The following is a 27461-nucleotide window of genomic DNA, read 5'->3' on the forward strand; positions in this document are numbered from 1 at the left end:
TCATCATCACCATCATCATCATCTAAAACTCACCAGCATGGAGTACAGATGAACATGGTCTAGCATGTATTCCCTTGGCCACACCCTCTTCTTCAGTTCTTCTGCTACAGACTGCTTACAGGTGAACAAATAGGCTTTCAAATACTTGAGTTGCATACGGACACCCTGTTGAAATACAAATATAAAAACTATGAAATGACTTTAAAAATGCATTCATTGTATATCCTTAACCCACGTTGATACTTCTGGGTCTTATTTTCTAATGAATCATAATCCTAGATTGGTTGCATAAATCATTTTCAAATTGAAGTTAAAATCAATCTCATCTACTTGATTTCTGTAGATCAATGTCAAATAATGTCCATTAAAGGAGTACTCCAGGCTGAAAATAATTAAACTAAATTAATAGAGTAAAATTCAATCATGAGTCAATCCAATTTTTTTCATTCTTGCAGGATACAATTTGAATAAAAATAATTTCATATAAAAAAGAATAAGTGGGGATTTGACATCATCAGCTTGCTCATTACATATTCATGAGGAGAACTGCTTTATCGAAATAATAAAATATTTCAGCATCTCAAAACTTTGTTATTCCTTGTCCGATTTTGAAGACATTTTCATTGCTTTTTTTTTTGTCTGATTTTACTCCATCCCTTCAAAATATATCATATTCAGCCTGGAGTACCCCTTTAAACAGAAAGCACACCATGGCTGGAATTCAGACCCACAACCCTCTGTTTGAAAGACAAAAGTATGAACCACTCGTCGACGAAATATGGGGAAACTTTCCCTAAGATTGGAAAATGAAATAACTGGCAGTATAGCATTAACTTACCCTTTTAGTTAGTGACAGTGTAGTAAAGTCCACGGGATTATTAAAATCTGCCTTTCTTATTAAAGGACAATGACACCTCATACATGCAAGTGAATGAAATAAAGTTAGTGAATGATGATCATTTCTTTGTAACCCCCCCCCCCCTCTTCAAATATTCTATTAAAAAAAAAGATTTGGCTAATAAAACAAATAATGAGTTTAAAGGAGAATGAAACTCTTGGAGCAAGTCAGCTTTTGTGAAAGCAGAAAAATCAAAGAATAAGATCAACAAAAGTTTGAGTAAAATAGGACTAGCAATAGAAGAGTTATGAGCATTTGAATGTCGAGATCACTAATGCTATGGAGATCCTCCCATTGGCAATGCGACCAAGATCTATGATGTCACAGATGAACAACTCTCCCCTTTTGGACACTGAAAATATACCCCAAAACATCTCTTTTTGCTCATTCTAATCATATGACAAACGATTCATCAATGATATAATGTTGTGAAACCTCCGTACTTGTCCTCTCATAAAGAGAACACCTCACCTTGTGATAGACTCTATAAAAGTGAGAATATAAGTGAAATAAGTACTAAAGTAATGAGGGAGTTGTACGTGTGTGACATCACAGATCTTGGTCGCATTGCAAATGGGCGGATCTACATGGAATTAGTGATCTCAATATTCAAATGCTCATAACTTTCTTATTATTCATTCAATCTTCCTCAAACTTTCAACAATATGTTTCTTTGATTTTTCTCTTTGATATGGATTCAGCTGGTTTCAAGGGTTTCATTCTCCTTTAACTATGACTTCTCTGTACTCCTGAACTTCTAACAAAGCCCTTGACTTCACCTTGGGACATCACCTAAGTCACCCTGGGCTGTAGTTTCAACTATGACCCTCATATCAGTCAATATTTATGTTTAACATACCTTGACTTCTTCTAGTTCTGGAACAGCTTTGTAGAGTGATGGGTTGGTTTCAGCTATATCTATCAATGGCATGGCCTCGATCTGCTGCAAGAAACTCTTGGTGTGCTTGGCAACTGCAACAAATAACATAATACTATAAATGATACATGTAACAATAACAATACTACTACTACTACTACGACTACTACTACTACTGCTACTACTAGCACTACCACTATTACTACTACTGCCACTATTACTACCACTGCCACTATTACTACTACTACTACTACTACTACTACTACTACTACTACATCTACTACTTCTACTACTACGACTACTACTACTGCTACTTCTACTACTACTACTTCTACATTACGACTACTACTACTACCACCACTACTACTACTTCTAATACTAATACTACTATTTCTACTACTACTACTACTACTACTACTACTACTACTACTACTCCTACTACTACTACTACTACTACTATATTACTACTACTACTACTACTACTACTACTACTACTACTACTACTACTACTACTACTACTACTACTACTACTACTACTGCTACTACTACACTACTACGACTACTACTACTACTACTTCTATTACTACTACTTCTACTGCTACTACTGCTACTACTGCTACTACTACTACTACTACTACTACACTACTACGACTACTACTACTACTACTTCTATTACTACTACTTCTACTGCTACTACTACTACTACTGCTACTACTGCTACTACTGCTACTACTACTACTACTACTACTACTACTGCTACTACTACTACTACTACTACTACTACTACTACTCTACTACTACTACTTCTATTACTACTACTTCTACTGCTACTACTGCTACTACTGCTACTACTGCTACTACTGCTACTACTACTACTACTACTACTACTACTACTACTACTACTACTACTACTACTACACTACTACGACTACTACTACTACTACTTCTATTACTACTACTTCTACTGCTACTACTACTACTACTGCTACTACTGCTACTACTGCTACTACTACTACTACTACTACTACTACTGCTACTACTACTACTACTACTACTACTACTACTCTACTACTACTACTTCTATTACTACTACTTCTACTGCTACTACTGCTACTACTGCTACTACTGCTACTACTGCTACTACTACTACTACTACTACTACTACTACTACTACTACTACTACTACTACACTACTACGACTACTACTACTACTACTTCTATTACTACTACTTCTACTGCTACTACTGCTACTACTGCGACGACTACTACGGCTACTACTAATACTACTACTACTACTACTACGTCTACTACTACTACTACTACTAATAATAATAATAATATTAACAATAATATGAATGATTTTAAGATATAATGGATTACAATGCAAAAACTCCCTCCAGAGCCCTGTAACATAAAGCTATTTTTAAAGCGATCGATCACAGAACAATCTATAACTGATTGTATTAATTATTGAGTATGATCATACAAACCAGCCCCATTGCTAGGCCCTTTGTTATAAGGTTCAATTTGTCTTCCCTTTACTTGTAATCCAAGGGAAAGCTTGTTTTAAAATTTTATTCACCTTACAAAACAATCCTGTTTATGTATTCACAATATCACTCTGAAAACCTACATTTTGACATTGCCTTGCATATAAATAGTATTGGTTGTTGAACAGAGCATTGTTAAGGTTAATAAATTTTCATTCACATTGTGTTCTATTACATACATCAAAATCCACTGTAAGTACTTTAATAATATGCAACCAAAGGTGGAAAAAATAAGGCCAATATTCCATATTTATTCAATCAGCCCAATATCTTCACGCCTCAAGAACACCCAATACACCATCAATATGGTTTCACTGTCATTAGCACAGACCACATATGTGGCCAAAAAAATTGCATGGTTCTTTTCAAGTACCCCCCCCCCACCACGTAACCCCAGTAAATTACCTTTTTGTTTCCTGAAATCCCAGCTGTACAATATTCTTGCCGGAATGACGGCTTCCTCATCATTATGACATTCATAACAATAGTAACATCCATCGTATCCACACACCTTGGCTTTCCCATAGACTGTAACAATAAGAATATTAAGGGATAAATCCATCATTCCAGTAAAACAGGGAACACAGCAAAGATTAGACTAATGGCGACAATAAAATCATGAAGTTTACTCAAGTAATTACAACAACCCTCACCCCCCGTAGAGTATTTTCTGTATGATGGGGGGACCTAAAACTACGCACTTTGTTTCCTAATGATAAAAACGATGCCAAGTTTAATATTTGAACAAATTATCTTTCACCAATTTGTGGCAAATATTCTAAAGATCCTTAACCAAGAAGCACGAAAATCCCGCAGTGTTTTCCGAACACCTCTTGATTTCGATGTAGAAGGGGTCCTAAAGCTACGCACTTGATTTATCATGCAAAGAATAGCATTTCCTGTGCCTCAATTTCTAAAATATGTTCATATTATTATAGGATAATATGAAATTAAAGCGAATATAAATCCAAAATTCCAAAACAGTTGTTGTTATTCTCTGAATTTAGTGGATTATTGCAGCCTCTGTAGAAAAAAAATTGAATAGGAATCGTTCGTCACTCTGCAGTCACAGTTCCACACAGAGAGTCCGCATTTGCCATTAAAAACTGCATGCGCGATGAGTGGTGCATAATTTTAGGATCCGCTTAGCTTCAGGATCCCCTACCATACGATAAAAGGGCAATTTTCTATTCAATTCAAGTTAATTCAATTTAATTTATTTTTCTTCAGCATAAAAGCATCAATATAGTTAGTACAAACATGACATATATCAAAGAGTAGAATAATTAATGTACTATACTGAAAGGGTAGCAGCCAAAGACAAATCTGACTGCTTCTGCGGTTATTCAGGAATATTTCAAATGTTGATTGCAATATTTAGGGTATTTTTTAAAGATTTAGTGGGGAAATTGCCTTAAGTTCATGTACATATGTATGTTTTCCCTGCTCCATCCTGTTTCAACCTTTCTATACATGGGTGATTCCATACGTGTCGTACGGGACATTTAGAGAATATTTGACAGTTTTTTTACAAGAAAAACAAAAAATATTCCAGTAACTAAAGGTGATCATCAAGTACTACCAGAGTGTTAGAAAAACCAAGACTTAACATGACTTGAATTCACATCCTTTATAATACAGATTTAAAATAGTAATGTGTCGTACGGACTAAGAAAAGGTGGCTTTTTTAGAAACCTCAAGTTTGTACTCTAAAGTCTGTGAGTTGGACTGATAATTTTCATAGAAACTGAACTCAAATTGATATTCAATTACCAAAGAACAAACACATCTATGAAAGAAAGCAAAATAAACATTCATGAATAAATAAAGCAAATTACAATTTTCAAGAACAATGTGGCGTACGGGACACTCAAAATGTGTCGTACGGGACATCTCTAAATTGAAGCCAAACTTTCTTACTTTATGTCTCTGTGACTTCTTCAATCACTTTATTTGGCTGATGATAATGATAATCCTATCAAACTTAAGACATTCATTATGTTAGAAACCGCTATTGGCTGAATATTTCTGTCAATATATCATACACAAAATAATGTGTCGTACGGGACACTTGTGTGTCGTACAGGACACTTCTGTGTCGTACAGGACACTTGTGTGTCGTACGGGACACTTGTGTGTTGTACAGGCACTTGCGTGTTGTACTGGGCAGCCTGAATAAAACAATGAACTTTTTATCAATCAGAAGGGGAGCATTTCCCCTAAATTCTTCCTTTTTAATAAAAAGTCTTTATAAGTAGTCATTCAGGACAATATAATTAAGTAACCTCAATATATATAATCGGGAGCAAAATGTTATCATTTTTTTTCATGATGGGAAATGTACAAAGGTTCATTCACAGCATGTTTACAAGCTGAAAAACTTGAGGTTTTGTGTGAAGTTATATTTTAGTGAATTAATTGATGATTTCTAATACACTATTTAAACAATGAATGAATGAAACTGTTTGTGTAAATTATGGGGCTAATATGTAATAATTTTTCATATAAAATGTATATATACATGATATATGTCACAACTGTCACTTGTAATTCCACAAAATATTTGTTTTCTAAAGAAATGCGGTTCTACTTATTCAAACCTTTCTGCATTTCATGAAACCATATGGTTTGTCTAATTTTCCAGATTTTTTTTTTTTACAACTTGAAAAAAGTAAGGAGTTTCAATACTGTATATAAAAAAATTAGTGATCATCAAGGGAAGTCCAAATAGATGATTGATATGTAATTTTTTTTTTACATCTTATAATAATTCCACATTAGCATGCGAGAAGATGTCATCTTCCAGGCTAGGGTGAATCGATTATAAAGGTTTTCTTTTCATGCTCAATGACAAAGAAATTAACATGCTCTGACCAGTGAAAATCATCAGTTTAGCTGAAGGGATTCACAAAAGAATACACCTACATGAAATCAATTAAAATGGTTAGAATCACCTATTTCATGTTCTATGGAGATTAAAAAAAAGTGCTTTTTCAGTTCACTTTATGTCAAATCAATTACTTGAATTAAAATAGGCCTACTATTTATAGTTTCTGAATCCAAATCCTGCAATGAAATGCATTATATATTGTGTGTCGTACGGGACAACTTTTAATAGGACAATTATTGACAAATGAAGGGCAGTAATTAGATCCTTATGAGATAAATCGATCACCCATGGGTCAAAGAAAGAGAAACTGATATTGTGAAATTGCATCATCAAAAATAAAATTGTAGGAAAAACTTTTGCATTTTCATGTGTCGTACGGGACATTGCCAAAAATAGGTTCGGAAAAATCAGGGCTGCCCCTATTATGGATCATGAAAATGTTGTAGATATTATTTGGAACCATCAATGATACATTATTCCATTGACCTGCGATATTTTAAATCTTCTCGTGCTTTGCCAATAATTGTTTCAGGCAGTGTTTGTACTTGACTATTTAATTAGCTAAATTATTGAAAATTTAAAATTCCATTGTTCCCCCCCAAAAAAACTATATCTGACTTCACTTTTGGTTAAAACTCATAATTTTCATAAAATTTAGGTATCATAGTAAAATATTACACTACTTATGACTTATTGAAAGCATGTTGAAATTTTTGAAGTTCTAGTGTGGAATCGCCCACATGTATACTCTTCTTCCTTCTTTATCTAATTTTCTTCTTCTTCTACCCTTCCTTTCTCATTCCTCCTACTTATATGACTATTAAGCATATTCTTCTACTATTGCTGCTAGTATCGGTGGGTCACATAAGTATGTGAAAACTATACATGTGTATATTTTAACCTGTTTATAATTCTGCATTAGTATTATAGTGGGACCAGGCCAACTAGCACTATCTCTAATGGGGTGTTGCAAGAAACTTGCAATCAATTGCAAGTCTATTTTCCTTCCCGAAATCAAGCATATACCGTGCAATTAATTGCAAATTTGTAATTGCTAATCTGCTCCATGAAACAAGGAGTGTAATCTGATTTGCTATAGTTCAAAGTGATCATCAATTGAAAAATTGCAACAGAATATTTGCGACTGAATGCAAATATTTTCTTGCAACATCCCCTTGGTTCCATTTCTATCTGATGTTTTTTGTATAAATGCATGCATAATTTTTCTAATAGGGCATATCACGAAGCCTGCGATCAATTGCAAGTGTATTTTTCGGTCCTAAATCAATCATAATTTTTTTAATTAATTGCAAATTTGAGATTGATCGCTAATCTGCTTCTTGAAACAAGCAGTGTAATCTGATTTTCTACAGTTGAAACTGATCTATCGATTGTAAATTTGCAAAAGATAATTTGCAATTGATTGCAAATATTTTCTTGCAACACTCCCTAAGACTTGTTTTGTTATGATTTATAAATGTGTGAACATTATTATTAAATGAATAAATTAAGCATTTTTTTTAGATTGTAAAGTATCAAAATAACATGGTCATTACTGCTGATGCAGAAATTTGACATATAACTGAATTACTTACTAATCCCTACTGGCCTAGTGCATCCTTTGCACTGGTAGTTCTGAGAGTCGAGACCCTTCTCATTGGCGATGGTCGTCACTCCAGATAGAAGGTCCTGTGTGCGCTAAAAAGGCAACAGTATATAAAAAAATAATAATAATTACACTTTAGATTTGAATATATCTCCCTACCTTATATTAAACAGATCATAATTAAGTGACTTTTTTCATGCTTCATAAAAAAGGAAGGTGAAAGAGCCAATTGCCCCTCCCCTACACCACAATGACATTACCAGAGCTGCTAACCTCTGTTGGCCAAAAAACATACATGTACTGATCCATAATTAAAATCATATTTTGAAGAAAAAAAAACATATTGTGGTACAAAATTTGATAAATTACACATATGAAGCATGCCAATCAAATTTAACCCATAAAAATATTTTGCTATAAAAAAAAATCATATTTCGTCACTTTTGATTATGAAAAAACATACTAAATATCGTTAAAACATATTAGTTGGCAGCTTTGCATAACCTTTATTGCCAATTTGAAATCCCAATAGGTACATGTACAATATAGAATTATAGAATATTGGATATTCATAAATTTTTTCTTGCCTGTCACCTATCTGCTCATCTTTTTTTTAATTATATAAACAACTTTTTCCTTTGGGTTGGATTCGCTCTTAACTTTCTTGAATATATAAACTCTATGCAGAGAATGCAAAATGTGAGAATATATTTTTCATGAAAAATAAAAATAAAATGATATAAACGCATGGAAACACAAAAGAAACACAGGAAGTGTTTGTTAAATATTTCATTGTGTGAACAATCGAAAGGAAGGGCTTGGATATTATAAAGGATGATTGTCTGAAGCCTCAAAAGAAAATGAAATTACCGTGTCGGCATGTTTGGAAGCCGGTGAGCTGCTGAAGGGAATGATTTCAAAATCCAAGGGAAAATCGGCGGGTTGTGGAGAAGATGGTGCAGAAGTCTGCTGATTATGATGATGGATGAAAACAGAAAAAAAGACATCATGGTGATTAAAGTATAGATATACAGAGCGTCCCACACAAAAAAGAAACCGGTTTCCCGAGATGAATTCACGATTCTTAACTATGTTTTTGTATAAATTTGATACTTATGGTAAGAGTTGAATCTCATCTTCAATTTGAGACCAACAGCTTAGCATATCGTTCATGGATAGCAGCTTACAAATAACAAATGAGGCATATCGGAAACGATCTGCGCAGAAACTCGCTTTTGAATCTGAATCCACTCTCATTTTGGGGATCAGTGAGAGAAACTTAACAAAGAATACAAAAGAAATGCTAAGGTGCCAATCGTCGAATAAAATCGGTCGTCGTATCACGAACCAATCTTGTCCAGTTTTTCTGCGCAACCTGATTTTGAGATTCAATTTCAAACATGTCTTGCTGCGTGAAGTGTTTATCTCATATTTGGTATCAAAATAAAGAGGAATAATTGAATTGTATGATTATGTAAAATGAAATATCATAATTTGTTTGTCTTTGAAGAAAAAAGACATGGGCATCCCGGTTTTCTTGTTTTTTGGGACGCACTGTATATATGGTGAGTTTTCCCACCTTGAAAGAAACATGCATGCTGTTTATTAAAAAATATGAATGAAAAAACAAACCAATCCCAGTTGTAAATCAAACTGGTAGCAATTGTAATGTATGTTTATATTAAGTATGATTTATGTTCAAAGTTGGCATAGCCAACCGCCATATGACAAATTATTCTGAAAATTTATTGAGAATATTACAGAGAAATATAACTAAATCTTTTTGTACTAATTACACAGAGTATAAGATTAGAGCACAAATGTGATCAATATAGTTTGATACACAATATATCTTTAAATCGACCAAGGTTTACATATTAAAGCAAACTGGTATTGGAGACAGCTGACAACAGAAGCAAAGGAAAGGAAAAGGCACCAAGCATGAGAACATAAATAAAGAAAAGTCTCTACAAAATGCAGTCATCAAATACATCTTCATGAAATTTTGCCAATGCTTTCCTCACTGAAAAAAATTATGGTTGTCCTGATGGTTGTTCCATGTAAAGTTTTACTTTACAAATAATTGGAACACACCCTTGGGTGCTAAGATAAATCAGAATCTCCATCACTTTGATACCCATTAGAAATTAAGTGGAATACCGGTATAAAAAATTTGTGAATTAATATTCTTGTTAGCATGCTTTGAATACATAGTTTATTACAAAATTTAAAAATTAAGTCACACATTTTCTGGGAAACACCAATGGAATTTGGAAGTATCTCATTTTGCATTTAAGATGCTGCTCCACACATTGGTAAAGTACTAAATAGATTTTTTTTTAAACTCACTTGATGCAAAAATTTGTATCAATAGTCTTTAAAAAAGATAAACTCTCTTTGATGCAAAAACAATTTATCAATGGAGCAGCATAAAATAAATTTATCATCAAATTATATCTGGCAAGTGATCATGAGGTGATGCAAGAAATTATCTTTATGGAGGTGAGAATTTCAAAGCAAATATGGGCTATTCCACGGTTACTCACGTTACATTTGGAGACACCTTGACTCATACTTGGAGCTGTAACTCCATTATTATTGATAGGAACTAAACATCTCTTTATCACAACATAGTACGCAGTCTGACTAAGTCTGACTATCCTTTGTGTAAAAACAAAACTTGGGAAATTTCATTATGCTCCTGGCAAATCTTTGAAATGTGTCGGTTACTCATGTTACATGATTTGGACATGCATAAAATGAAAAGTGGACATAAGTGAAAAGTGTCCTCATGCAAGGCTTTTATGAAAGTTGATTACATCCATTTCAAAGAAGTACATTAGGGAGACAAATTTGTATATAATTAAAAAATAAAGAACACATGGTTTTTACTAGGGGTGCAGATAAAGTGGTTACTCACGTTACGGTTCAGATGGGCTACATGTACAAAGACACATTGAGCTCATGTCCACCAACCTATGGAATTACCCATATACATGTACAGTAAAAAATGCACTTGTTTCAGAAGAGGTCTACAGTCAGTCAAGATGAGTTTTATAAAGCAAAATAAATCTCCACAGATCTGATACTAAAGCTCAAGTTACATGTACCAACAAAATAATCTCCTCATTAAAAATCTTGAGAACTTCACATGTACGTGAACAAACTCGAAGTCAATTCCTAGGGAACATCTTTTTTTTTCTTCAATCATGCAAAATAATAAAATATCACTCACTTTGGAGAAGAAAAATTCTAACATGAAAGATGGCAGACTAAACATCATGTTGAACACAGGTTGACAAGAAAAGTGTGAGTGTCTCTCAATTTACTCTGCATTTATATACAAATATGCATCAAAGTACTAACCCAAGTGCATTTCATCATTTTCTATTTCCTTCAAGTGTGAAAACTTCTCAGAAAATTTCCCATACCTGGGCCCTGGAAAACCAAACTTAGCGATTGACTGAAGGACTATTAAAATGAATAACTGCATTATTCATTATATATTGTAATCAATTGTAAAATTAAGAATGTCATCAATCACTACGTGCTTGTGATGCAGGGCTCTCATGAGTGGTGACACATCCGTAATCTATCGTTTTGAAAGTATACAGTAAGTAGGGGAAGGCGGGGTAAGTTGTGACACTTTTTGCATTTTGCATGATAGAATTGATATGACTAATAATATTGTAGAAATAAGTACCTTGCCTTTAAATATGATTCTTGGGAAATCTTTTTCACCTATATACAACTTTCTACCCCCACACTGAAAGTCGTTGTGACCTTTGAAAAAAACGATGTCAAGTGGCACAACTTGCCCCATCTATGGGGTAAGTTGTGCCACCTTCGAGGGTAAGTTGAGCCCTAAAAACTATGTACAAAATGTATGCGGGAAGAACCAGCATGTCAATTTTTTATGTAAAGTCTTTTCACAAAAATACCAACATTCTCTAAAAGTAAAAGAACTGTCATGTGAATTTGCTCTTTTCTGCCTGCATATCGATGGCTTTTTAAGGTTTGATTGTGTTTATGTTTACATTACCATAAGAATTACCATGGCTCAACTTGCCCCATGTTTGCTGGCTCAACTTACCCCAGTCCGAACTTAATGCGATAATTTCGCATCCACACATTTCTTATGTATCCATCATGTAAAAGACTGTGACAAGAATGAAGATCTATACCTGGACTGACAATGTTGTTCTTATGCTTTATTATATGTAAAGAAGTGTGTGTGTAAAAAACACTTATCTATTTCACACCCTTTTTTACTTTTTTGGCTGAAATTTGTATTTTTCCCTCTAAAAATATACTTTTTGTTTCAAAGTTGAAAACAATGTGGTGGGGTTAATGGTTATGTAATGGGTCATCAATACATGACACCACCATAATGTCTGACTCATTCATTATTGGCCTGGGGGCGGTGGCTCAACTTGTCCCTATGCTCAACTTACCCCGCCTTCCCCTACTGTGCACAACTTAAAGAGTTTTAATGAGACTTCACTGTACAAGTGGGTTATATACAGAAGGATCAATATTTTACTCTTTTAACCGACTTATGTATAAAATGTATAAGAATGAATATGTATTATGTGCATGCCATTATTTTGTATTTGTCTCTTCTTGATTATGTATATTTCCTTATATGTTGTAATTTGTGTGTTTGCATGTAAACAAAATGTATTTCCATTAAGTTGGACAATAAAACAATAAAATAATGAATGACTGCATTATTCATTATACACGTATGCGATCAATTGTAAATTCCAAATATAATCACTTGTTCTGTGCTTGTGATGTAGGGCTCTCATGAGTGGTGCCACATACGCAATCTATCAATTTGAAAGTATAAGTACACATCTCATCTTAAAGAGTTTTAATGAGACTTCACTATACAAGTACCCTGTAGTTTATAAACAGAAGCATAAATTGAATCGAGAGAAGAGGTAGAAGTGTTGAAATGTATACATCATACTTGGGATCTGAAACTGGGACATCGATGAAAATTAATTTGCTCAACCTCATTCCTGATTATTATTAGAATGGGGATTTATATGATGTAGTACTAAACCACTAATTGACTATTACACGCAGAGAGGCTATTTATAAATATGTCATATAATATATTCATATAATATTGACTGGCCCTGAGGGGAACATCAAATATGTTGCCTGCAACATAATCACACTGGCCCGAGTCTTTAGACGAGGGTAATATGGTTCTTTTAAGGGCAACATATTTTATGTTTCCCGAAAGAAGAGTTATGGAAAGCCAATTGTGGCGTTCGTAACATACCACACAAGAGTGGGAACAAGACAGTTATTAAATACTGTAGCATACATGTACCATGCATATAGATGATATTATATGTACAGACTACAAGTCAGTGTTAATACATGGATATGAGTTAGCATCTTTCTGAATCTTAACAAATGATAAGACCATGGCATTTTGATATTATAATTACGATGGAAGCGTTGTGGTGTAGCGGTTCTGACTCTTGCCTTGTAATCAGAGGGTCGTGTGTTCGAATCCCACCATGGCCTAGCGTCCTTTGGCAAGGCGTCAATCCACACTTTGCCACTCTCACCCAGGTGTAATTGGGTACCGTTAGGAAACAACCGTCATTGTGGTTGGTTCAGCAAGTGCGCGCCTAACGGGCTGCTTGAAGTGCTATGAATCCAGTGACCGGATAATAATAATTGTGAAGCGCTCTGAGCAGTCATTGATTGATAAAGCGCTATATAAATGCCAATTATTATTATTATTATGATATTTTGAAGCATATAAAAGTTCAGAGCATACATGCATATATATGTGAATATAAAAGGTGATTCAAAGTATTTGGTGAACAAAATACAAGTGTACATGTGAGTATTTGGACTAGAAGAGCTCATTGAAATGTTTTGTGTGCATGAATGTATCTGGTCTTGGCTAACCTTCGTGGCATGTTTCTTTCCAAAATAACACATATACAAGTACATGTACCTTCATAGAATGTGCTGTAGAGGCATCTTTGCCTGACGTGTCACTGGTTGGCGAGGTCAAAGTTGAAAGGTTACTGACAGGTGTGATGGCCTTGTCTGTGGTGTCCATGTAGTTCTTCAGTAAGGTTTGGTAACTCTCTGCACAAGAGGACAATTACGTAGGGAGAGAGGCAATGAGAGAGAGGGAGAGACAGACAGACACACAGACACAGAGGCAGATATAAAGAAAAGGAGAGATACGTAAAGAGAGCAAGATAGAGAGATAGAGGGAGAGAGAGTACAAGAAAGACAAACAGAGAGAGAAAGAAAGAGTAAGAATTATTACATTATGAGACAGAAGTGCATCAAAGCACTCTAAAAGTTTCAGTTTCCCCTCATTGCAGTATGTACATGTGACATAAAAGAAGTATACAGCAATTTTGATTTAAATCCAAAGTAGCACTTTGAAATAGTTTTGAATGTTGGCCTATATATAAATTCATATATTTGAAATCTAATGCAAAAAAAAACCCCACCTATTCTTCTACTTTAACATTCAAGTTTAGTAAAAAGAGATGAACAAAAGTACATGTACAGTCAGTTCTTTACAAGGATAACAAAAAACATTATTTCAAAAGCATTCACATGTCTTTATTTTTTCTTTTTATTATCTTTATCTAAACATTGTTTTCAGACTTGTATATATCACTTTCCTAGTACTGAAATGAACTACTGTATGATGGGGTGACCATAATTTGCACACATTTAAAAATTATCATGAAGTTGATTTTCAATCAATAAAATTCTCACAGTTCACACAAAATTAATCAAAATCATAAATACCAAATGGAAGGCAAGATTCCAAAATTAAATTAGCTTAACAGAATTATAAAGTAGTCCAAGGGTTTTGCTGCTATCACAATCTCAATATTCCATGACAATCGACTAGTGCGCGGTCGGCTGAAAGTGTCATAAAAAGTGTGACCTTAATTTGTGCACAATCGTTTTGCAAAGCTTTAGAAAATAAATCAAGCAGACAAAGGTGAGATAATTGTATCAGATGGAGGTTAAAATGCCATATATTCAGTTGGTATAACATTTGACTTAATTATTTGGAGACCGCTGCTTGAAAACTGGCGATTTCTTGAAGCTCGTAGAGAAGTTCGGATTTTCTCGGGGCGGACACAAAAGGTAACAAAAAATTTGCCAATGCTTTCCCAATATTTTCACAAATTGAGACCTTACCTTTAAGAAAATTACCATACTAAGTAATTCTGGGTCACTTTTTCTGTTGGTGAAATCAGTTTTTCAAGATGTTAATTAGATATTGAGATATTCGACAGTGTGCAAAATTAGGTAACGCGCGAACTAAGGTCACAGCACCATACCTCCTTTATCATCTTCATCTTTGTACTTCCTTCACCACATCATTTACATTAAAACTTGCAATTAAAATCTTTAAAACATGTGTGTACATGAATCCACCAGATCATTACTCATCTACATTATCGTATCATCATCATCATCCTCATATTCATCATCATCATCATCACCATCATTAACACCATCACCATCATCACCATCGCCATCATCATCCTCCTCCTCCTCATCATCATCACCTTCATCATCATCACCATCATCATTCTCCTCCTCATAACCAACACCATCACCTTCATCACTACCACCATCGTTTTTCTCACGATCCTATCATTGTTATTTTCAGAATGATCATATCTTAAAATCCTATCCATTATTATGCTACTCATCTTGTGACTGAAAAAATTATTCACTCCATACCTTGCCTTGTGTATCCATCCCGAGCATCTTCAGCCATCATTGATGTTGGTCTGTGGAACTCAGAAGACCAGCCTCTGTGTCTTCCAAGGCTGTTGCCATAGGAACTCGTCAGCTCTTCCCTCCCTTTTCCATAATCCCCTCCACTTGGAACTCCTCCCTTCCTGTCATCGTCACCTATCCCTTGATCATTCAACTCCTTGACTTTTGTTTCAGGTGTCCTAGCACTGACCTGTTCTGATTCCACTCCTCTTCCACCAGCACCCTGGTAGTCATCACCATCTTCCTCATCCTCACCATCATCCTCTTCATTGTAATATTCAATGTTGGATCTACAAACAAACATCCCTCCCTCTGCTGCATCAAGTTCCTCCTTCAGGGATGGTATCCTAGGTTTCTTTACAAAATCATCTGAGTTCCTGACATCCTTGCTTCCATCAGCTCTGAAAAATGGGTTGTTATCATCAAGATCGTCCATTCTGATTTTTGTTGGTTGAGTTGTGTCTTTCTTGAAATTGTCAGAATAAAGTGAAGGGTCTTCTGCTTGTTGATTAGGTTGATCCTTTGGTGCAAGTCTATTTTCCTCACCAGGATACTTAGGTGTGCTTGATTGTTCCTTTGACACCGTGGACACATCTTTGGTTTGTACAACAGGATCAAAGACAATCCCTTGATCATCGTCCTCAAGATCATCCTCAAAGGGATTCCTCGGAAGAGGCGGATGAGCCTCCATGCTCTGGGCAACAGAATGTCCTGTATGTGGGCCATCAACCGAAGCTTTACCCTCTCCTTGGGTTGGTGTATTCTCAGTAGGTGACATATGGATCACGATACTGTCCTCAAAGTCTTCTGACTCTTCCAAGACCACCGATGGCCCTTCTTGAATCATCGGGTTCGACTCGGTAGGCACATCCCTTGTCGTTCCCCTCTCCTCTTCCTCCAGGCTGCGCAGCAAGTTGGTGCTCATCTCGCTCTCATGGAAGCTTCCAACATGGTACGGCATGTCAACAGAACTGTTGGGAGTCACCTGGAGAGCACCGTCTGGTATGGTGAAGCTTGGTGTTGATGGAGTCAATGGACTGTTCGCTGCCGGCCAGTCTTGAAATGACGCTGTTAGATCTTTGGAAAAGATAAATAAGGGAACAAAAGAGATGGAAACCACTTCAACAACCCTACAGTTTTATTAATTTCATAAACTTTTCTTGTCTTTATGCTCTTTCACCCCCCCCCTATTGAGTTTGTAGTCTAGAATCAAGGATTCATATCACAGACTCTATAAAAAATTAATTCCAAACATGTCTTTGCTGCCAAACACAAAGACAGATTTTAACATGCACTAGACTTACACCTATTTTCAGGAGCAAACTACAGTTTGCATAATATTATCATTTGTCATTATTGCTGAATAATCTTCCTAACAATACATGTACACCCTTGCATTAAAAAAAAAAAAGTTTAACCACAAAATGGGATAAATGCACAAATCTGCTAATTCTAAATTCTCCTACATCCCAATTTAAAAGCTCTATCTTTTATAATCTAAGGACCAATCTTACAAAAAGTTGTCAATTAGAATTTAGTAACACCCTATTCCACAAGTACACAATTGTAATCAATTTCAAAGTTGTAACTGTTGTAACCTGTTGGGAGCATCTGCATATTGTGATGAGTGGTGTGTGGATTGCATACTCTAGGTGTTGCTATGTTGGGCATTCCATGTTTTCTGTACCAGATCTAAATCCACATTAGAGACAATTAAACTTGATTTCACAGCCTTTTTTTGTAGAAGCAAAGTTTTCTGCAACAACTATCTTTCAGCTGCAAAATGTTTAAATATCCTTTAAAATGATTAAAGTATACCTGTTGAAGGCCTTGGAGAAGTTGTTTTGTTTGCCTTGTTGTCACCAGGCGGAGACCAGGAACCCTTCAACATAGAGGGTGCTGCACCCCAAACATTAAGCAGAGTTGAGTTGTGCGAGAGCTGAAAGGAAAAATTGCCTAGACCTGGAATGTATACATGTGAATAGAAAAGGGAAAATGTATGATTAAAACTGGAAGTGAGCAGGATACATAATGAAGGTGTTTCAAGTATTTATGGAGAGAGATAATAAGAGAATAAAGGGCGTTTTTCTCAGCAACGCTTGTGTACCGGGGGGGGGGGGGGGAATTGCATTTGGAAATGGTGATACTATTTTCCTCTCTGGGCTTTTTTTTGGGGGGGGTAACCCCCCACCTCTAGGTTTTATGCAACTGGTGAGCAATGAGGAAAAACAATTTGAGAGAGACAGACAGACAAAGAGAAAGAGAGAGAGAAAGGGAGAGAAAGAGACAGACACATGACAGGCAGAACAAGTGAGAGCAGGTCATTCACAACACAACAACATTACACAACCTTACAATTAACTTTTTCAATTACCGGAGTATAAATTGCTGTAAAGACCATAACACCAAAAATCGTTTGTCACTTAATAGTGGCCTGATATACTGATGTACAGCAAACTAATAGAGGTCTCAACCTGGTTCCATGATATTTGCTCCAGCGACAATTGCTCCGCTGTATATTCCACACAGTAATGGAATAACCAACTTAAACCCTGGATTTAACACTATACCCTATCCTATACCTAACATAAAACCCTATTGCAACCCTAACCCTATATCTTAGACAAATACAGCCTGCAGCAATTGTCGCAGGAGCAAATGCCGTGTCACCCTCAACCTACCCTGTAGGTAATTTGTGATGATAAATGGTTGCTCAGGATCTCTTAGGAATGAGTTGCGTCCGTAGTATTGTCTGATGGCCTTGCTATCCCTAAGGATGGCTGACATGTAACTCTCCATTAAACAGTCATTAAGAGCCAGTCGTACCCAAGCCTAAGAAGGTAAGAAACAAACGGTGATACTGAAATTGCTGTTAAAGGGAAACTAACCTGACATCAGAGCTCTGTTTTACAAAGAGTGATGATTGATCTGGGCCCCATCTTACAAAGAATTGCGACTGATCTCATCAACCACAACTATGGACGGCCAGCAACGTTAACATCTAAAATGCAAATTTGTTCAAAACATTAGATACATGTATGATGTATATTCATACATTCATTGTTCTCTTGAAGATTCAGTGTGATTCCCTTTTTTACTAAGGAGATTGTGGAAATTCCTTGTAGAAAGATTTATGACACTGATGGATTTCCATAGAAATACGATTTATTGGATCAATCGTAACTCTTTCACGGGTGTGAGTGGTCACAAAAATAAACAGATCTGAAAAAAGCTGAAGAGTGTTGAAAAAGTCTGAAATAGAAAGAGCTCCCATACTTTTTGTACAGAGGAAAGCCAAAAATAAGCTGAAAATCAAAACAAGAAAATCTGAAATCAGCTAAAAATCTGAACTCTCACACCCCTTCTCTTTGTAAGATGGGGCCCAGATCAATCCCAACTCTGTATAACTCAGTGGCCCGTATTCTGAAGTCGAGTTTAACTTAAACTCAGGTTTAAATCTGTGGTTTAAGTATGGATAGCCTATTTATAAATCACTACGTAACAGTAGGTATATTTCAGCTCATTTGGCTCTCAAATCATTCATAATTGTCTAGGAAGTATAAATAGATGATTATCTTCACCATCGATGAATCAGGAAAGAGCACAGTAAACATAAGAAACATAAAACTTAATACAAATTTTGACACTTTTGGCTTTCCATAATTTTAGCACAGAGTTAGACCATGGTCTAAGTTAAACCTGACTTCAGAATACGGGCCATTGACACTAATACAATCTCAACATACATGTACGCAGGTTCAAGTCCCATCCATGCCAAAAGACATCTTACAATACCTGATGATCATATTGAGAGCATCACGTGTGAATGCAGTTGGAATCACTCCATTCATCGGAAAGGAATCCAATGTTGGTGCCTTCTATAGGAGTGGAGAGGCACACACTATGCACATTGAATTCGATCCAAATTTGTGAAAGAGAAGGACATTTCCTCAGTACATTGCATCTGGTACCTAAAAACTCCAAGACCCTTCAGAATTGAATGAAGAAGGTCCTCTCCAAGAAGAAACATTCTCAAAACCAACTTCAGGGAATAATTTTCATGGTATCGCATCGCAATTTTCTCCACATTTTTGAAAGACTGCTATGCATAAAGTCTTTTGTATAGCATATTTTTACATAGGACTGTACATTACTTACATGTAGTTGAGAGCTATTCTCTTATGACCAAAAATGCTATTCAAAGTTGTAAAGCAAAATAATTCCCTGAACTTGACTTCAATATGAACGTTCCCATATTTTTAGTTTTGTATTCATTCCCCCTTTATACTGCAAAATCAGAATTAAAATATTGTAGTTGCTGGAGCAATAAAGTATAACACGGTATCCATCATTAAGATGAAAATCACTTCCTTTTACTCCAATATGAATTTAAACATGTCATCAACACGTCATCAGTACCAGCTCATTAAAGGCCATCTTACAGTGTAGGGCCTACTATCAATGGGCAATTGAAACCAAGTCATATTAAATTAAATGTTTCTTCATTCTACATAAAAAAAACAATGTACAATGAAAGACCAATCAAAACTGGCCCGAGTCCATGAAACATAGTTCAGAAACCACATTCACCATAAACGGGAAGTGTATGACGGGTGATTTACATGGTTGTTCAAAACTAATTACTACATGTAGTTCAAAGATGTCATTCTAATTACATGAATATATGGAAAGGTCTAATGTTCTATTTAAAGTGAAAACAAAATCATGTGAGTATTACCTTGGGATGAGAAAAAAAGCCATTAGAATACTTACAAGGTTTGAAGAAAAAACAACAATTCACTGCGTATGGTACACTAAAATAGTGATCATTCCACCTTAATACGATATGCTCCACTCAAGACTGATCTTTTTTGGAAATAACTTTTTTTTCTGCGTGCAATCAACTTTGCTTCTTCTTTTTTATTGCCTGTATTTGAAGGACAAACTCAACTAATAGCTCTAACTACAAGTATTAGGAGGGCAGACAACATGTGTCATTGTTTAATTATTACAAACATCCAATTTAATTGAAGGGTAATTCCTCAGATGGCATGCTTGGGAATGTCATATCAAACAATCGAATACGTTTACTATTTAATTCTATTTACAATTCAAAGGAAAAGGTCATTACACAGAAGTACAGTGAAGTGTACACATAGGCGGCGGAAGCGGGGGGGGGACTTGTCCCCCCCTAAATTTTTTGCTGATAACCTTTTTTTTTTTTTTTTTGCTTGGCAATTTTGTTTCCTGCGTCCCCCCCTAAATTGACGTGGGCCCCCTGAAATGTTTGTGGTCCCCTAAAATTTATGTTGATGACCTTTTTTTTTTTTTTTGCTTGTCAAAAATTTTCGCGATCCCTTCCTAAATTTTAGGTTGATAACCTTTTTTTTTTTTGGGGGGGGGGGGCTTGTCAAATTTTTTTCCCTGTGTCCATCCAAACATTTCAGGTGGCCCCCCCCTAAATTTTTTTTGCTTCCACCGCCAATGAGTGTACATGTACATGTACCTGTATTTCACATGAGCCTGTTTCAGATCAAATACACTTATCACAGGTTTATCCTTGATCCTTAAACACAGTTTACAATTAGTCAAATATTTAAGCACAAAGATCTTAAATCTAACCTTGGACATTATAATGCGCTGTGAATAAATCACTATATTGGCCACTAGTTGTTGTTCTTGTTGTTGTTGTTTTTTACTTTTTGTGATTTTGTAACATTTTTAGATTTAGAAATTCTCCTTCTGATAAATTTACCTTTAGATAAATAGAAGTACAAAAATAAGAATATGAAAGTTTAAAAATTATTGATGTTATCATCAAACTAAAAGTGTCATTAAGGTAACATGAAATGGTTCTATGGTACTTATTGTATAACACTGCATTTTTTATAAAGGGACAAATTAATGAGTAATTATGGTCAGTTGGAAACTGTTACAACATTCATAACAAATGAAAATCGTTTTTGGTCGATTTTTGGAGTTTGATCTTACTAAATGGCAAACGAATGCAGCAAGACAAATAACTTTTTTTAAATCTGTCTACATGTACACACATGTTTTCACGGTTCCATGACATTTGCTCCAGCAACAATTGCTCCGCTGCAAATTCCACACACTAATAGAACGACCAACTTCAAACCTGGATTTAACACTATACCCTTTCCTAAACATAACCCCTTGTTGATTGAAATATGGTGGTGGTGATGATTTAAATCATGATTTATGGTGGTGGTGATCACGTGATGATGATGATGGTGGTGACAACAATGATATGATTTAAATCATATATGAAATAAAAAACGATTTTCTACAGTAAATATAGAGAAGTATAGTATGATTGGTTATGATATATTGTTGGAATGATTATGATGTGATGATAATGATGACGATAATGAAATAAAAATATGATCATGACGATTCTTTATGATTTTTTTTTGCCAATTTTTTTTTTTTTTTTGGCCGATTTTTTTTTTTAAACAGAGACCCCAAATCGGGGGTGCGGCCTATCCGCCGCTGCGGCCTTACCGCCGGCAAGTACGGGGGTACCTAAAAAAAAAAACTCTAATGCAATCCTAACCCTATATCTAAGACGAGATAAAGCCCGGAGCAAATGTTGTGTCACCGTTTTCACAGCATGTCATAGGGTCATGTAGCAGATATTTGTCCAGGTTACCAAATCACCTGACGAAACAAATCAAAGAAGGACCTTGAAAACTTACCCTACAAAATCCAACTTCAGTTTTGATGAAAGACAATTCTTTGATCTGTTCAATGACATCTCTGTGAGTGAACTTCATCAGAAATGGCCAAAACGTCTGAAAAGAGAGACAGATGTATTGTGATTATTAAAAGGGGAGATATATCTAATTACAAATATTGGTGGAGGTTTGAGGAAAATCCATCAAGGATTAGAAAAAATGTTAGAATTTGATTTTTCTTAATTTGTGATGTTATATGCAAGCAGCCGCATGTTATGTATGTAATGTAAAATGCATAAATTTCATTTTTTTAAATGGTTCATGATGACTATTTTTTTATCGAGAGCAGGGATGAAATAATTTGTATGTTGATATACTGAAGGTACAATAAAAACCATTTTCAATTTTTGAGAAAATGACATTTCATTAATTTTTTTATCACACGATATATGGGGAAGCTGCTTGCATATTACGTCAAAAAAAAAAATTGAATAACTTTTTTAATCTTTGATGGATTTTGCTCAAACCTACATCACTATCTTTGAATCATTTTTTTGCTATTTTAACAATAAAATTTTTTGTCAGGGTGATCTCCCCCTTTAAAGGGAAAAATCCATCAAAGGTATCAATAAGAAAAATGAGAGGCATGTGTTCAAGGTTTGACAAAAATGCTTAAAAGAACAATGACTTTAATGAAAGAGTATGATTTTCTTGAATGTTTATTTTTATTATGTAACATGATGTTAGCAGCTTGTATACAATGTATGTCATCCCATTATGACTTCCACAGACTGTAAATTCAACATTTACTCAAACCTTATTTTGCTTAAACTTTTCTGACAAAAAAAAAAATCATCAACACATATTATGAACTTCCCGTATGTGGCAACACTAAATTGAAACTTATGAAAATTCAAAAATTTTTATATTCCTTGATGAAACCTACTCAACCTTCATTATTATACTTCCTTCATTTTACTTCTTTTACTACCACTTTTTATTTTTCTCTCTCTCTCTCTGAGAGGTAAAATGTGTTGTGTAATTAATTATTGAACAAATCAAACTGATATCTAATCACTGGAGTCAAATTAAAAGATATTTAGTATCATATTTTCTCTAGTGAATAGCTTTATTTGATCAACTCAGCCTTATCCTGTACATGTACAATACCATTTGGACCCGGGGGGGGGGGGGGGGGGCTACTTCCATTGACGAGTGGATACCATGCGCGACCACGGGGTCTCGAAAAGCACCCTAAACACGTATTTTCCATGTTCTGAAAATGCACCCCTTAACAAGTATTGGCGTCTGAAACCCTACCCTTAACAAGTATTTGAAACAAAACTATACTCTTGGCAAGTATTCCCTGAAATGAACCCCTAAACAAGTATACAGCGATATTTTATGCATGTTTATTGTTGTGTCACGGGTCCGTCGGTCGCGGTTTTACCGAATTTACACACCATTTGGTTTAGTACGGACCCACCCCACCTTCCTCACCTCGCGCAAATCGGGACTCTAAACACGTAGTATTGGGGCAAAAAGGACATCCTTTTTTCATTTTAATTTTGTTTTATCATCCCCGCAAATTTGACCCTAAACACGTAGCTTTCCTAGCGAAATAGATACCCTTTTTTCATTATTTTTGTGTTTTTGACACCCTTATCACGTTACGTAAGTAACGTGCCCTATCTTGAAAAAGACATCCTTTTTACATGTTTTTTTGGTCGCGCATGGTATCCACTCGTCAATGTAAGTGGCCCCCCCGGGCATTTGGACTGCATTGGATCAATACCTCACAAAATTATATATCTCCTAATCCCCAAGATCAACTTTAATCTCTCATTCTTCCGAAAGGGATATGATCATTTCCTTAAAGACAAGTACTAGCAATACTGTGGATTAGGAGAATAGATGCCATGTCGATGACACATTTAAGAATGGAAAGCTACTTATCAAATTCATAACAACTTGGTAACAGAGTATCATAATGATCAGAAATCATAGGATGTGCCATGTGATATGGTAGGCATGTTAATTGCCTGTTCATACATGGAGGAACGGACACATGCAGCCAAAATACTGCATGGATCCTCGACTACAGACAGTTTCAAAATTCATAAGGAATATACAATAACTTTTTATATTATTTTTCATCCATTTTGATGGCATTCTTGGTGTATTTTGCTTACCGGTATTTAATTCTATTTGATCTGTTCAATTCACATCACTCAACTTGCAAATCCAGAAAGTCTAGCACACCTGGGCTGTGTAACATATTTGTAATGCGACAGTCATGGATGGCCTTACGCATGACCGGTGCCCATTTCTTGTGCTAATCGGCATATACCGGTATCCCTTGCTGACTTAGCAGCTAAGAACATGTTTCAGTCAAGTTTAAAGTTGTGCGTAACCTTCTGGAAAGCTTAATGAAACACCCATCAGCGTCCCGTCTTACAAAGAGTTGTGAATGATCCAATTAACATCAACTATATGGAAAGCCATCAGGGGCGGTATTCTGAAAGCTCAATTAGCATTCAATTAGCCTTTTGGTATTCTGAAAAGTCACGTATGTGTCTCTTTCCTTATTTGGTAAGGGTGTGTTGTGCGCACTAGCAATAGTACGCATTATGACCGCACAAAGACTTAATTGAGTAGTTACGAGACTTTTGGTATTCTGAATAGTCTCATAGCGCTCAATTAGCGGACTTTCCAATGGGGAAAGATAATGGTGATAAGAGGTCCATTAAGTTTCATCATATCTTGCTAATTGTGGCTTTCATTTCTTATAAATATCATCAAAGCGATTACTACTGTGACCGAAAGTAGGAGGAAGGAAGAGAATTAAGGAGAAAGGCATAAAAAGGGAATAAAAGGGAAAGAAGGTTTTATAGATTAGTATCGGCCTAACATAAGGAATAGGGAATATATATATTTGGTAATAAAGAAATTAGAAAAGAGGGAAAAAGAAAACAGAAATTGTGTACATATGGGAAATATGACTATTATTTGTTTCTATATTTTCTTTTATTATTAGCATCATACACTATTTTATTTTTGCACATTATTTTGACAATTTATTGAGATTGCTGAATCACGGTAGGTGCAGCAATGTTCAGGGATGAATCAAACTTTGTTTCCGACAATAAAAAATATGAATAAACACGTCTAGTGTTTAATGAATATTCTCTCATAGAAAAAAATACCCCCAAAAAATTGTGAGTGAGCGATGCCATCTTTTTCCCCATCCAGAAAATGTCATAACTTTTGTACATCCGATTTTGATAAAATTTCGGATTTATTATGCTTGTCTGATTTTTATTTTTTTTATTATTAAAATCAGCATTTTGTTGGAGACGATTTCCCAAATAATAAAATGAAAAGTATGTTGTATTTAAAATAAGCAGGAGAAGAATCCCCCTCCCCGAGCAGGGCCCCGAGACAGAGGCAAATAAAATGTTGTAAAAAAACAAAGAAAGCTACAAAATAAATGGATTCAAATAGGTGGATGTGAAAATCAGAATGAGTTCAAAATTTTTTTTTAATGAAAAATAACAAAGGTACAAGAAAAATGAGAGAGAAAGGGACAAGACAACAGTTAACTTCAACAGCATAACGAACTCCAATCTCTGATACAAAAACTTTTAACATTATTTTTCAGCAAAATATCTTTGTATCAAGATCGTAGCGCAGTGCACCTGCAGCAGCTGGGCGCTGCGCTGCAAGCAAGCTAAGTGAAGAGACACTGTGCGCTAGTAGAAAATTTTGTGTTGTAAGAGCGCATTTGATTGGCCAATTTAGCCCAGTAGGGGAGTGGCCTAAGGAGAGTTAATTGAGCGCTAATAGAGTTTTCAGAATACGAATTTGGAGGTACATTAGCGCTCAATTAAATTGGGAACTTATGAGGAAAGTTATGAGGAAACTTATGAGACTTTTCAAAATACCCCCCAGTATCATAATTTTTCCTTCTGAAAATTTGTACAATGTCCTTTAACAAAGAGGAAGCACATGGAATGGTCAGGACAAGGATGAAAGTATGCGTATATTATATCCAGATAACATTTGGAACAAGCATGCATTTAAATGTTCGTGTTGCTGGCTTTCCATAGTTGTGGTTGATCGGATCAATCGCAACTCTTTGTAAGATGCGGCCCATGTACATGTATCTCACCTTAGAAGAGTAAGAGTCCTTCAACTCATGGAGGAGGATGGCTTCCATGACATTGCAGAATCGGTTTGCTGTGTCACCACTGTTGAACACAAAGAATGCATAAAAAACATTTATTTATTTTGGTATTATTTGGGTATTTAACAAAGAGCGAAATTGGAAGTTTTATGGAAGCTCTCTCTCTCTCAAAGGTATTAAGAGAGGGCCTTCTGACTCCCAATCCCTAAACCAGTGCCAATCCCCCCCTCTGGTTTAGGAATTGGGATTCAAGAGGCCCTTGAGGTCAGCTTTGGGAAAGAGAGCTTTAATACATCAACATCAAATCTGGACGAGGAGATGTAAAGGATTGATACTCCCTCACCTACTAGGGATTTAATTAATCTATGACCATTGAAGGCCATGGTCGGTATACCATAGTGACTGGCCTCAAGGCCCCCACTCATTGACAATAAGGATTATGAGTGCCTTTACCATTTTTATATTAGTGTTGTACTATACAAATGTGTCTTTAAAGAAAAGTTATCTTGCTTTGCCGTTAATCAAAGTTTAAGGCTTGCCCTTCTGACAAATAAAATATTTCTGACAGACACAGGGTCCTATTCAGGCATGAATTTGTGCACAACCTGTTTTTATAGCAAAGAGAGATAACCCTAATGATAACTTGACCTCCCCCCTTGTAATGTACTTTGAGAAATTTCCCTTTAATCCTTATCTTTTTTTAAACAAATAATCTAGATAGATTTTAGAATAATCAAATTCTTTAATTCACAGACATGTAGATTTACCACTATTTGTCATTACTATTGCAATGGTCTATCAATATGAATATACAACTAGTATGGAAAAAAAATGACATACCTTCTGATGGCTGAATCAAGACTAATATGGTCGCGCTGGAGCTGGAGATATAGTAGGAGGAAGAACAAAAAAAATAGAAGCATGAGGTTAAATGTATCATTTCTAAAAGTTAT

General features: G+C 35.3%; 1 protein-coding gene across 5 annotated transcripts in view; it reads right to left on the bottom strand.

The window, feature by feature from the left end:
* Positions 1–27461, bottom strand: part of LOC129276665 (pleckstrin homology domain-containing family M member 1-like) — a 48262-nt gene that overhangs the window by 7004 nt on the left and 13797 nt on the right. The window contains exons 3-14 of one of the 5 annotated variants that reach the window (XM_064109046.1): positions 27349–27389; positions 26494–26572; positions 22344–22439; positions 18306–18456; positions 17443–17586; positions 15586–16701; positions 13811–13947; positions 8692–8787; positions 7811–7913; positions 3731–3853; positions 1758–1870; positions 34–165 (exon numbers count right to left, since the gene is read on the bottom strand). In XM_064109046.1, coding sequence (XP_063965116.1) covers positions 34–165; positions 1758–1870; positions 3731–3853; positions 7811–7913; positions 8692–8787; positions 13811–13947; positions 15586–16701; positions 17443–17586; positions 18306–18456; positions 22344–22439; positions 26494–26572; positions 27349–27389 — 2331 coding nt within the window. Of the gene's footprint in view, positions 1–33; positions 166–1757; positions 1871–3730; positions 3854–7810; positions 7914–8691; positions 8791–13810; positions 13948–15585; positions 16702–17442; positions 17587–18305; positions 18457–20397; positions 20521–22343; positions 22440–26493; positions 26573–27348; positions 27390–27461 lie in introns of those variants that run through there. The other 4 variants (XM_064109045.1, XM_064109047.1, XM_064109048.1 and 1 more) reach the window with 4 other exon arrangements.

This window comes from Lytechinus pictus, chromosome 14, assembly GCF_037042905.1.
Source record: "Lytechinus pictus isolate F3 Inbred chromosome 14, Lp3.0, whole genome shotgun sequence".
In the NCBI taxonomy this organism is placed as follows: domain Eukaryota; kingdom Metazoa; phylum Echinodermata; class Echinoidea; order Temnopleuroida; family Toxopneustidae; genus Lytechinus; species Lytechinus pictus.